At 45.1% G+C, this 13250-nt stretch overlaps 1 protein-coding gene across 1 annotated transcript; it reads right to left on the bottom strand.

The window, feature by feature from the left end:
- Window positions 1-4935: 4935 nt before the first annotated feature.
- LOC110447450 lies at window positions 4936-5715 on the bottom strand. The gene has a single exon (XM_021493158.1). The coding sequence runs from the start codon at window positions 5713-5715 to the stop codon at window positions 4936-4938; it is 780 nt and encodes a 259-aa protein (XP_021348833.1).
- Window positions 5716-13250: the final 7535 nt, after the last annotated feature.

Genomic DNA, 13250 nt, shown 5'->3' with positions numbered 1-13250 from the left:
ATAACGCTGTGGTTTGTTTTGTCCCTTTGCGATAACGCTGTGGTTTGTTTTGTCCCTTTGCGATAACGCTGTGGTTTGTTTTGTCCCTTTGCGATAACGCTGTGGTTTGTTTTGTCCCTTTGCGATAACGCTGTGGTTTGTTTTGTCCCTTTGCGATAACGCTGTGGTTTGTTTTGTCCCTTTGCGATAACGCTGTGGTTTGTTTTGTCCCTTTGCGATAACGCTGTGGTTTGTTTTGTCCCTTTGCGATAACGCTGTGGTTTGTTTTGTCCCTTTGCGATAACGCTGTGGTTTGTTTTGTCCCTTTGCGATAACGCTGTGGTTTGTTTTGTCCCTTTGCGATAACGCTGTGGTTTGTTTTGTCCCTTTGCGATAACGCTGTGGTTTGTTTTGTCCCTTTGCGATAACGCTGTGGTTTGTTTTGTCCCTTTGCGATAACGCTGTGGTTTGTTTTGTCCCTTTGCGATAACGCTGTGGTTTGTTTTGTCCCTTTGCGATAACGCTGTGGTTTGTTTTGTCCCTTTGCGATAACGCTGTGGTTTGTTTTGTCCCTTTGCGATAACGCTGTGGTTTGTTTTGTCCCTTTGCGATAACGCTGTGGTTTGTTTTGTCCCTTTGCGATAACGCTGTGGTTTGTTTTGTCCCTTTGCGATAACGCTGTGGTTTGTTTTGTCCCTTTGCGATAACGCTGTGGTTTGTTTTGTCCCTTTGCGATAACGCTGTGGTTTGTTTTGTCCCTTTGCGATAACGCTGTGGTTTGTTTTGTCCCTTTGCGATAACGCTGTGGTTTGTTTTGTCCCTTTGCGATAACGCTGTGGTTTGTTTTGTCCCTTTGCGATAACGCTGTGGTTTGTTTTGTCCCTTTGCGATAACGCTGTGGTTTGTTTTGTCCCTTTGCGATAACGCTGTGGTTTGTTTTGTCCCTTTGCGATAACGCTGTGGTTTGTTTTGTCCCTTTGCGATAACGCTGTGGTTTGTTTTGTCCCTTTGCGATAACGCTGTGGTTTGTTTTGTCCCTTTGCGATAACGCTGTGGTTTGTTTTGTCCCTTTGCGATAACGCTGTGGTTTGTTTTGTCCCTTTGCGATAACGCTGTGGTTTGTTTTGTCCCTTTGCGATAACGCTGTGGTTTGTTTTGTCCCTTTGCGATAACGCTGTGGTTTGTTTTGTCCCTTTGCGATAACGCTGTGGTTTGTTTTGTCCCTTTGCGATAACGCTGTGGTTTGTTTTGTCCCTTTGCGATAACGCTGTGGTTTGTTTTGTCCCTTTGCGATAACGCTGTGGTTTGTTTTGTCCCTTTGCGATAACGCTGTGGTTTGTTTTGTCCCTTTGCGATAACGCTGTGGTTTGTTTTGTCCCTTTGCGATAACGCTGTGGTTTGTTTTGTCCCTTTGCGATAACGCTGTGGTTTGTTTTGTCCCTTTGTTGGGATGTTGTGGTTTGTTTTGTCCCTTTGCGATAACGCTGTGGTTTGTTTTGTCCCTTTGCGATAACGCTGTGGTTTGTTTTGTCCCTTCGGCAATAACGCAGTTATATAATATCTAAGACGATTTCACAAATGTTTCTAGGCGTTTTTACATACACGATTTAATTAAAATAGTTCCTCCGTCTGGTTATCTGATATTTGTTCCATCGTTTGAAATCGTAGAATATCTGTAAGCTTCGAATATCAGCTGGATTGTATGGCGACTAATTACATTTTGTGTATTGGCTTTAATCAATGAGCGACGGTGAAACTGTTTATCTCATTTGTTCACAAACCAAAATAAAACTAATCGTAAAGAAATGGATTATTTTCAATTTTGTTTACGTACCAAGTTTTGAATCTGTAATATCACATTATGTGTAATATCGTTTTGATACCATAACATATAATCTCGTATGAGTTAATAAATAATGATAACACGTCAGTACGTTTTGATGATTTTTTAAAATCAAAGTAGCGACATCACTTAATGATAGCATTTAACTCAAAAAACATTAAGAAACACATTTTACATGAAACTTCTGATTTAAAATTCCGTCGTTTAGTCATGTGATAGGTTCTCTACAAATGTGTAAACATGTTCGTATTCTAATACAGCGCCACGTCATCAGTGCTAATAGGGACTGACCCTGTTTATACTTTATCGAAGCAAACATGAGATTTAAAGCATCATTATGATTCATTGATGAGATGTAAAGCATCATTATGATTCATTGATGAGATGTAAAGCATCATTATGATTTATTGATGAGATGTAAAGCATCATTATGATTCATTGATGAGATGTAAAGCATCATTATGATTCATTGATGAGATGTAAAGCATCATTATGATTCATTGATGAGATTTAAAGCATCATTATGATTCATTGATGAGATCGCTATGTATCTGTTTATACTGGATACAGTAAAATGGACAGGTGCAGTGGAAGAAATTAACGAATGAATGGATGAATGAATTCTATTCGTTTTTTTAAGTATTCGATGTTTGATGCACCTCATTTGCGCTCGTCTTTATCACCGATTGAATAGACTTTAACTTGGACAATATATATCTCAATAATCTATAAGACTTCTTGGTCAGCTGGTGGATCTGGCTTTCATCAAACTTGTTGTTAGTCGATATCGTTAAAATTGGATATTAGGCTCGAGTCATCTATCATGTCACGACGTAGAAGTAAAAATCAATGTTATTCCACCTTTAGAACCAAATCCTGTCTCGCGATCCAATACAACTCGGTAGCAACGGGGCCTACACTCCGTCCATTGCGATGGATTGGGGTTTTTCGTTCCGTCCAAGTGTAATGGTTTCGGTGTCAAAACTCCTTCCATATATTGCTCTTAGAGTCAAAACTCTGTCAAACTGGCGAAATGGCCAAGTCCACTCTTTATCCCGCTGAAGTAGCCACGGAGTCCATACTCTGTCCTACTGTAGAAGCCACGGAGTCCACGCTCTGTCCTACTGTAGTAGCCACGGAGACCACACTCTGTCCTACTGTACTAGTCCCTGAGTTAACACTCTGCCCTACTGAAGTAGCCAAGGAGTCCACACCCTGTCCGACTGAAGAAGCCACGGAATCGACATTCTGCCCTACTGTTCTTGCCACGGAGTCCACATTCTGCTCTACTGGAGAAGCCACTGAGTCCACGCTCTATCCCACTCTAGTAGCCACGGAGTCCACGCTCTGTCCTAATGTAGTGGCCACGGAGACCACACTCTAACCGACTGAAGTAGCCATGGAGTCCACACTCTATCCTACTGTTCTAGCCACAGAGTCCACACTCTGTCCGACTGAAGTAGACAAAAAATTCCACATTCTGCCCTACTGTTCTAGGCCACGGAGTCCACATTCTGCGCTGCTGAAGTAGCCACGAAGTCGACGCTCTATCCTACTGAAGTAGCCATGGAGTCCACGCACTGTCCTACTTTAGTAGCCACGGAGTCCACACTCTGTCCTACTGTAATAGCCACTGAGTCCACGATATGTCCTTCTTAAATAGCCATGGAGTCCACACTCTGTCCTTCTGAAATAGTCATGGAGTCTACACTCTGAGTAGCCATGGAGTCCACACTCTGTCCGACTGAAGTAGCCATGGAGTCCACGCACTGTCCTACTTTAGTAGCCACGGAGTCCACGCTCTGTCCTACTGTAATAGTCACTGAGTCCACGATATGTCCTTCTTAAATAGCCATGGAGTCCACACTCTGTCCTTCTGAAATAGTCATGGCCTACTGTTCTAGGCCACGGAGTCCACATTCTTCGCTGCTGAATTAGCCACGAAGTCGATGCTCTATCCTACTGAAGTAGCCATGGAGTCCACGCACTGTCCTACTTTAGTAGCCACGGAGTCCACGCTCTGTCCTACTGTAATAGTCACTGAGTCCACGATATGTCCTTCTTAAATAGCCATGGAGTCCACACTCTGTCCTTCTGAAATAGTCATGGCCTACTGTTCTAGGCCACGGAGTCCACATTCTGCGCTGCTGAAGTAGCCCCGAAGTCGACGCTCTATCCTACTGAAGTAGCCATGGAGTCCACGCACTGTCCTACTTTAGTTGCCACGGAGTCCACACTCTGTCCTACTGTAATAGCCAAGGAGTCCACGATATGTCCTTCTTGAGTAGCCACGGAGTCCACACTCTGTCCTACTGTTCTAGCCACAGAGTCCACACTTTGTCCGACTGAAATAGACAAAAAAGACCACATTCTGCCCTACTGTTCTAGCCACATTCTGCGCTGCTGAAGTAGCCACGAATTCGACGCTCTATCCTAATGCAGTAGCCATGGAGTCCACACTCTGTCCGACTGAAGTAGCCATGGAGTCCACGCACTGTCCTACTTTAGTTGCCACGGAGTCCACACTCTGTCCTACTGTAATAGCCAAGGAGTCCACGATATGTCCTTCTTGAGTAGCCACGGAGTCCACACTCTGTCCTACTGTTCTAGCCACGGAGTCCACACTCTATCCGACTGAAGTAGCCACGGAGTCCACACTCTGTCCTTCTGAAATAGTCATGGAGTCTATACTCTGTCCTAATGTTCTAGCCACGGAGTACACACTCTAACCGACTGAAGTAGCCACGGGGTCCACACTCTGCCCTACTGTTCTAGCCACGGAGTCAACATTCTCCTCTATTGAAGTAGCCACGGAGTCCACGCTCTATTCTACTGCAGTTGTCATGGAGTCCACACTCTTCTCTACTGAAGTAGCCACGGAGTCCAGCATCTGTCCTACTGTAGTAGCCACGGAGTCCACACCCTGTCCTTCTGAAATAGTCATGGAGTCTACACTCTGTCTTACTGTAGTAGCCACGGAGTCCACACTCTGTCCTACTGTTCTAGCCACAGAGTCCACACTGTGTCCGACTGAAGTAGACAAAAAAGACCACATTCTGCCCTACTGTTCTAGCCACATTCTGCGCTGCTGAAGTAGCCACGAATTCGACGCTCTATCCTAATGCAGTAGCCATGGAGTCCACACTCTGCTCTACTGAAGTAGCCATGGAGTCCACGCACTGTCCTACTTTAGTTGCCACGGAGTCCACACTGTGTCCTACTGTAATAGCCAAGGAGTCCACGATATGTCCTTCTTGAGTAGCCACGGAGTCCACACTCTGTCCTACTGTAGTAGCCACGGAGTCCATACTCTGTCCTACTGTAGTAGCCACGGAGTCCACACTCTGTCCTTCTGAAATAGTCATGGAGTCTACACTCTGTCTTACTATAGTAGCCACGGAGTCCACACTCTGTCCTTCTGAAATAGTCATGGAGTCTATACTCTGTCCTACTGTTCTAGCCACGGAGTACACACTCTTACCGACTGAAGTAGCCACGGAGTCCACACTCTGTCCTCCTGTTGTAGCCACTGAGTACACACTGTATCCGACTGAAGTAGCCATGGAGTCCACACTCTGTCCTACTTTAGTTGCCACGGAGTCCACACTCTGTCCTACTTTAATAGCCAAGGAGTCCACGATATGTCCTTCTTGAGTAGCCACGGAGTCCACACTCTGTCCTTCTGAAATAGTCATGGAATCTACACTCTGTCCTTCTGTTCTAGCCACGGAGTACACCCTCTTACCGACTGAAGTAGCCACGGAGTCCATACTCTGTCCTACTGTTGTAGCCACTGAGGACACACTGTATCCGACTGAAGTAGCCATGGAGTCCACACTCTGCCCTACTTTAGTTGCCACGGAGTCCACACTCTGTCCTTCTGAAATAGTCATGGAATCTACACTCTGTCCTTCTGTTCTAGCCACGGAGTACACCCTCTTACCGACTGAAGTAGCCACGGAGTCCACACTATGTCCTACTGTTGTAGCCACTGAGTACACACTGTATCCGACTGAAGTAGCCACGGAGTCCACATTCTGCCCTACTGTTCTAGTCACTGAGTCCACATTCTCCTCTACTGAAGTAGTCACGGAGTCCACGCTCTATTCTACTGCAGTTGTCATGGAGTCCACCCTCTTCTCTACTGAAGTAGCCACGGAGTCCACACTCTGTCCTACTGTAGTAGCCTCGGAGTCCACACTCTGTCCTACTGTTCTAGCCACAGAGTCCACACTCTGTCCGACTGAAAAAGACAAAAAAGTCCACATTCTGCCCTACTGTTCTAGCCACATTCTGCGCTGCTGAAGTAGCCACGAAGTCGACGCTCTATCCTAATGCAGTAGCCATGGAGTCCACACTCTGCTCTACTGAAGTAGCCACGGAGTCCACGCACTGTCCTACTGTAGTAGCCACGGAGTCCACACTCTGTCCTACTGTTCTAGCCACGGAGTCCACACTCTATCCGACTGAAGTAGCCACGGAGTCCACACTCTGTCCTACTGAAGTAGCCACGGAGTCCACACTCTGTCCTACTGTAATAGCCTAGGAGTCCACGATATGTCCTTCTTAAGTAGCCACGGAGTCCACACTCTGTCCTACTGTAATAGCCTAGGAGTCCACGATATGTCCTTCTTAAGTAGCCACGGAGTCCACACTCTGTCCTACTGTAATAGCCTAGGAGTCTCTATCCTAATGCAGTAGCCATGGAGTCCACACTCTGCTCTACTGAAGTAGCCACGGAGTCCACGCTCTGTCCTACTGTAGTAGCCACGGAGTCCACACTCTGTCCTTCTGAACTAGTCATGGAGTCTACACTCTGTCTTACTGTAGTAGCCACGTAGTCCACACTCTGTCCTTCTGAAATAGTCATGGAGTCTACACTCTGTCTTACGACGCTCTATCCTAATGCAGTAGCCATGGAGTCCACCCTCTGCTCTACTGAAGTAGCCACGGAGTCCACGCACTGTCCTACTGTAGTAGCCACGGAGTCCCCACTCTGTCCTACTGTAGTAGCCACGGAGTCCACACTCTGTCTTACTGTAGTAGCCACGGAGTCCACACTCTGTCCTTCTGAAATAGTCATGGATTCTACACTCGGTCCTACGTTAATAGCCACGGAGTCCACACTTTCTCCTACTATAGTAGCCTCGTAATCCACACTCTGTCCTACTGTAGTAGCCACGGAGATCACACTCTGTCCTACTGTAGAAGCCACGTAGTCCACACTCTTTCGAACTGTAGTAGCCACGGCATTTACGCTCTGTCCTACTAAAGTAGCCATGGAGTCCACACTCTGTCCTACTGTAGAAACTATGGAGTCCACACTCTGCCCTACTATAGTAGCCGCGGAGTCCACACTCTGTCCTACTGTAGTAGCCACGGAGTCCACACTCTGTCCTTCTGAAATAGTCATGGAGTCTACACTCTGTCCTACTGTTCTAGCCACGGAGTACACACTCTAACCGACTGAAGTAGCCACAGAGTCCACACTCTGTCCTACTGTAGTAGCCACTGAGTACACACTGTATCCGACTGAAGTAGCCACGGAGTCCACATTCTGCCCTACTGTTCTAGCCACGGAGTCCACATTCTCCTTTACTGAAGTAGCCACGGAGTCCACGCTCTATTCTACTGCAGTTGTCATGGAGTCCACACTCTGCTCTACTGAAGTAGCCATGGAGTCCACGCACTGTCCTACTGTAATAGCCTAGGAGTCCACGATATGTCCTTCTTAAGTAGCCACGGAGTCCACACTCTGTCCTACTGTAGTAGCCACGGTGTCCACACTCTGTCCTACTGTAGTAACCATGGAGTCCACACTCTGCCCTACTTTAGTAGCCACGGAGTCCACTCTCTGTCCTACTATAGTAGCCACGGAGTCCATGCTCTATCCTACTGTAGTAGTCACGGAGTCCACACTCTCCCCTACAATAGTAGCCGCGGAGTACACATGTTGCCCTACTATAGTAAGCACGGAGTACACACTCTGCCCTACTTTAGTAGCCACGGAGTCCACTCTCTGTCCTTCTGTGGTAGCCATGGAGTACACACTTTGTCCTACTTTAGTAGTCATGGAGTCCAGACGTCGTCGGACTGAAGAAGACACGGTGTCCACACTCTGTCCTACTGTAGTAACCACGGAGTCCACTCTCTGTCCTACTATAGTAGCCACGGAGTCCACACTCTGACCTACTGTAGTAACCATAGAGTCCACACTCTGCCCTACTATAGTAACCACGGAGTACACACTCTGCCCTACTTTAGTAGCCACGGTGTCCACACTCTGCTCTACTGAAGTAGCCACGAAGTCCACGCTCTATCCTACTGTAGTAGCCACGGAGTCCATGCTCTATCCTACTGTAGTAGTCACGGAGTCCACACTGTGTCCTACTGTAGTAGCCACGGAGTCCACTCTCTGTCCTACTATAGTAACCACGGAGTACACACTCTGCCCTACTATAGTAACCACGGAGTACACACTCTGCCCTACTGTAGTAACCATGGAGTCCACACTCTGCCCTACTATAGTAACCACGGAGTACACACTCTGCCCTACTTTAATAGCCACGGACTCCACTCTCTGTCCTACTGTAGTAGCCACGGACTCCACTCTCTGTCCTTCTTTAGTAGTCATGGAGTCCAGACGTCGTCGGACTGAAGAAGACACGGTGTCCACACTCTGGTCTACTGAAGTAGCCACGGAGTCCACGCTCTATCCTACTATAGTAGCCACGGAGTCCACGCTCTATCCTACTGTAGAAGCCACGGAGTCCACGCTCTATCCTACTATAGAAGATAGGAATATTACTTGTTGTATAGGGACCTTAAACTACGTTACATGTATCTGTGTTGGTTTGATGGTTCATTCTCCGTCCTTATATATTAATTCTAGGGAGCACGCTCTTTCCTTTTACACAGGGTTAATGCTCCGCGCTCTTGTGGTATATTGGCCTGTGCGATTTGTGATTACGCTTAACTTCACAACATGTCCAGACAATATGGTAACGCATAATATCAAAATATATTCAAGATATTCATACAGTGTATCATTTTTTGGGAACAACTGAATAAACAATTAATGTTGTGGTATGTTTGAAAACTCTTAACGCCACAAAACATTGATGACTCAGTGGCTCTATGGTTAAGATAAACCGAGCTGGGAACCAGACCCTAGTTCCATTTAAGAGAAAGCATAACTAGAGTTTGGATTTCAGTTCCTGTGGGACCAATTCCTTTATAGAGGATATGGTAGTCTTAATTTTTGTCTGAAAGGTTGTGGGTTTCGACTTGTACTGGATTCAGATATAACTATGCGCCTTCGATTTTGCGTTTTGCGAAGTAGCCAGGGAAAGAATTCCAAAGTCGTATACGTTCGCTATACAGTACTGGGGTCTAGTTCTGGAGTTCCCATTTGATTATAACAGGCTGGTTATGATGTTTTACTGAAACAGTCTTAGCATTTTGGACCAAGTTCCATTGATATTGTTATTTCAGTTTTTAACGGAAAAATGATATGATTCCCGACTCCGTTTTTCTTAAACGTCACTACATTGTAGGAACTAGGAACCAACTTCAGGCTCCCCTATGGGAAAGTTAAGCACCTCAATGCGGTCTTGCTTGATAAGATTAGGGTTAGGGTTAGGGTTAGGGTTTTAGCGGCACAATGTACCCTAGCTGTATGTAGGAACGGTAGACGGCACACCTACAGAGTCCTGGCTATAAATTATGACCACCAGCCTAACATGGAAATGGTGATCTATGGTAACCGTATTGGAACTCACGCCGTGGTCTATTGGAACAGAACATGGTACCTTAAGCCACTGGAAGACATTGTATATTTCTTATTTTTAATTATCTCGAGTATCAGCCACTCGCGACATGTGCGAAGTCTTTATGTATTAGGAAACAGATGACTTCCGATCCATGTTATCATGATGTGATCCCCAAATTCATTGCGGCTGCAAAAGTCCCATCGCTTCCATCAAGATTAACGATCGGCGCGTTGTATTGTAAAGAAATACCGATCGTTGCTGTGAAGTCTCTATGGAGTGTGTTTTTATTCGTTAAGATGAGTGTGCTGTGAAAATGTATACAAACGACTTTGCTACCACATGTTCATCTTAATCTCAACAAAATTCAAGTGCCGCCTTGTCTATTTTTTAGAAATAGCATTTGTCATTCTTATTTTGGAATGCCATTTCGAAGTTAAATCTTTTTCACGAACAAACTAATCATTCCCTTTTAACATTAACAGTTGTATCCGTAGCCTTTTCCTGCTACAGCTATTAACTTTCATTAAACTAATTTACGAAAACGGAACATATCCCACGGTGTAATTTTCTGACATTGCTGTTTCAATGAAGTTACTTTCGAAACAATCTAATACATTTCCTTAAGAAACAAATCGTGTTGTTGAGATGCTAGTAGACTTTCTTTACCGTTTGCCAAGACTTTATCACTGCGGCATCAGCCAGCTCTTCCGGATGACCTGGGGCTGATCTCAGAGACAGGGAATATCGGGACTTGCGCGTATACCTTCACGAATTAGAATTAAGTAGTATACAATTGTTTCATTGGTACTGGGGGAACAGTCAAACCATTGACCCGAGTTTGCAGGGAAGACCTAGGGAACTGTTGCCCAAGACCGAAGTCCTAGGTCCCTAGGTCTTCCCTGCTAACGAGGGTCAAGAATTTGACTGTTCCCCCAGTACCAATGAAACAAATGATTTATTACCTGACTCTCTATTTAAGAAATTTCCTGAATTGTGCGAGTTAGGATAAATGACTGCATGAAAGGATAGAAGATTTAATTCTACGTAAAATCTACACAAAAACTCGTTCAGTTCTTCATTACTGCAGGTTTTGTCGATCATAACACCTTTCTCTGCACAAAATTTATCCAAAATATTCAGAGCTCCCTTAATGACGTTTTTTCTACTAAGAGAGTCACTATTTTCAATAACCAATTCCAAATCTTGCTCAGAAACATCCCCAAATCTGTCGTTATTCGCCATTTTCACCAGAAGACAACAAACAAATCTGCATCCAAAAGACGCTTGAGTGGGGCCGCCGACGGGGAAATTGTCTGCGCACGATTGTCGCGCATGCAACAGTTAGTGTTGACATTATTTTACGGGTTTTCAGTCTTTTCAAGGGATTTTTTTTATTAAAACAGTCAAAAATACTTCATATACACTTACATAGAGAACAGGTGATAATGATTGTTGTTGCAGGCTGAGAGTAACACGTCGTGGTAAAACATTAAGGCTATTTCTACCAGAGAACATAAATTTGATATTAGAAGAAATCCTTGCGGGTTCTGTGTGAGATAGAACAGCTCCGTTAGTCAAATCCGGAAAGGTAGTGACGTTTTAAGTTCGGGCGAAATATGTAGGATGTTCGAATGCTAATTTAGCAGAAATGATTGTCACTTTAGTCAGCCTAAGTAATGACAATCTGTGCCGTATTACACGGGGTTAGCAAATTAACGGTAAGGGTCTATATGGTTTGTGATACGCTGTGCACAGGGGTAGAAAGTGACGGGAGGACAGATGTATAGGTATATTATCTCCCTGTTGTACATCATAATAGACAGACTGATAAGCTTATACTTATTGTACTAAGCCTTGGTACTCCCTTTTCCCTTAACCTCCGCTCTCATCTATGTCACCCTTGGCACCCAACTCTCTTCTTATCCCTAAGCCGTATGCCCTCAACATTGGCAGAATAATAAAACATACGGCTCCTCTCATTGGTAATTTAAATGTTGAACGTTATTGCTTTTGTAAAGAATTAAATACAATTTTATAGTTAATGATTATAAAATGTCTGAATAGGTATGTACAATGCAGATCAATTGTTTCTGGGTCCCTAAAGGCGTTTTCTGTGTCGTAACCTAGGTATTTATAGCAACTGTCTCTGGGTTCCTCCGGGCGTTTTCTGTGTCGTAACCTAGGTATTTATAGCAACTGTCTCTGGGTCCTTCCGGGCGTTTTCTGTGTCGTAACCTAGGTATTTATAGCGACTGTCTCTGGGTCCCTCCGGGCGTTTTCTGTGCCGTAACCTAGGTATTTATAGCAACTGTCTCTGGGTCCTTCCAGGCGTTTTCTGTGTCGTAACCTAGGTATTGATAGCAACGGTCTCTGGGTCCCTGTAGTTGTTTTCTGTGTTGTAACCTAGGTATTTATAGCACCTGTCTCTTTGTCCCCACAATCGTTTTCTGTGTCGTAACCTAGGTATTTATAGCAACTGTGTCTGGGTCCCTACAGTCGTTCTCTGTGTTGTAACCTAGGTATTTATAGCAACTGTCTCTGGGTCCCTATAGTCGTTCTCTGTGTCGTAACCTAGGTATTTATAGCACCTGTCTCTGGGTCCCTACAGTCGCTTTCTGTGTAGTAACCTAGGTATTTATAGCAACTGTCTCTGGGTCCCTACAGTCGTTCTCTGTGTCGTAACCTAGGTATTTATAGCAACTGTGTCTGGGTCCCTACAGTCGTTCTCTGTGTCGTAACCTAGGAATTTATAGCAACTGTCTCTGGGTCCCTATAGTCGTTCTCTGTGTCGTAACCTAGGTATTTATAGCACCTGTCTCTGGGTCCCTACAGTCGCTTTCTGTGTAGTAACCTAGGTATTTATAGCAACTGTCTCTGGGTCCCTACAGTCGTTCTCTGTGTCGTAACCTAGGTATTTATAGCAACTGTGTCTGGGTCCCTACAGTCGTTCTCTGTGTCGTAACCTAGGAATTTATAGCAACTGTCTCTGGGTCCCTATAGTCGTTCTCTGTGTCGTAACCTAGGTATTTATAGCACCTGTCTCTGGGTCCCTACAGTCGCTTTCTGTGTAGTAACCTAGGTATTTATAGCAACTGTCTCTGGGTCCCTACAGTCGTTCTCTGTGTCGTAACCTAGGTATTTATAGCAACTGTGTCTGGGTCCCTACAGTCGTTCTCTGTGTCGTAACCTAGGAATTTATAGCAACTGTCTCTGGGTTCATCCAGGCGTTTTCGGTGTTGTAACCTAAGTATTTACAGCAACTGTGTCTGGGTGCCTCCAGTCGTTTTCTGTTTCGTATACTATGTATTTATAGCAACTGTCTCCGGGTCTCTCTAGGCGTTTTCTGTGCTCTAACCTAGGTATTTATAGCACCTGTCTCTGGGTCCCTACAGTCGTTCTCTGTGTCGTAACCTAGGAATTTATAGCAACTGTCTCTGGGTTCATCCAGGCGTTTTCGGTGTTGTAACCTAAGTATTTACAGCAACTGTGTCTGGGTGCCTCCAGTCGTTTTCTGTTTCGTATACTATGTATTTATAGCAACTGTCTCCGGGTCTCTCTAGGCGTTTTCTGTGCTCTAACCTAGGTATTTATAGCACCTGTCTCTGGGTCCCTACAGTCGTTCTCTGTGTCGTAACCTAGGAATTTATAGCAACTGT

The sequence above is a fragment of the Mizuhopecten yessoensis genome, unplaced genomic scaffold (genome assembly GCF_002113885.1).
Source record: "Mizuhopecten yessoensis strain PY_sf001 unplaced genomic scaffold, ASM211388v2 scaffold3425, whole genome shotgun sequence".
Lineage (NCBI taxonomy): Eukaryota > Metazoa > Mollusca > Bivalvia > Pectinida > Pectinidae > Mizuhopecten > Mizuhopecten yessoensis.
Note: the sequence above shows the minus strand (reverse complement) of the source record. Positions and strands in the feature narration are given on the sequence as shown.

Coding starts and splice junctions, on each gene's coding strand:
- LOC110447450 (XM_021493158.1), bottom strand. CDS start 5,715: ATGACTATTTCAGAAGGACAGAGTGTGGACTCCGTGGCAACTAAAGTA.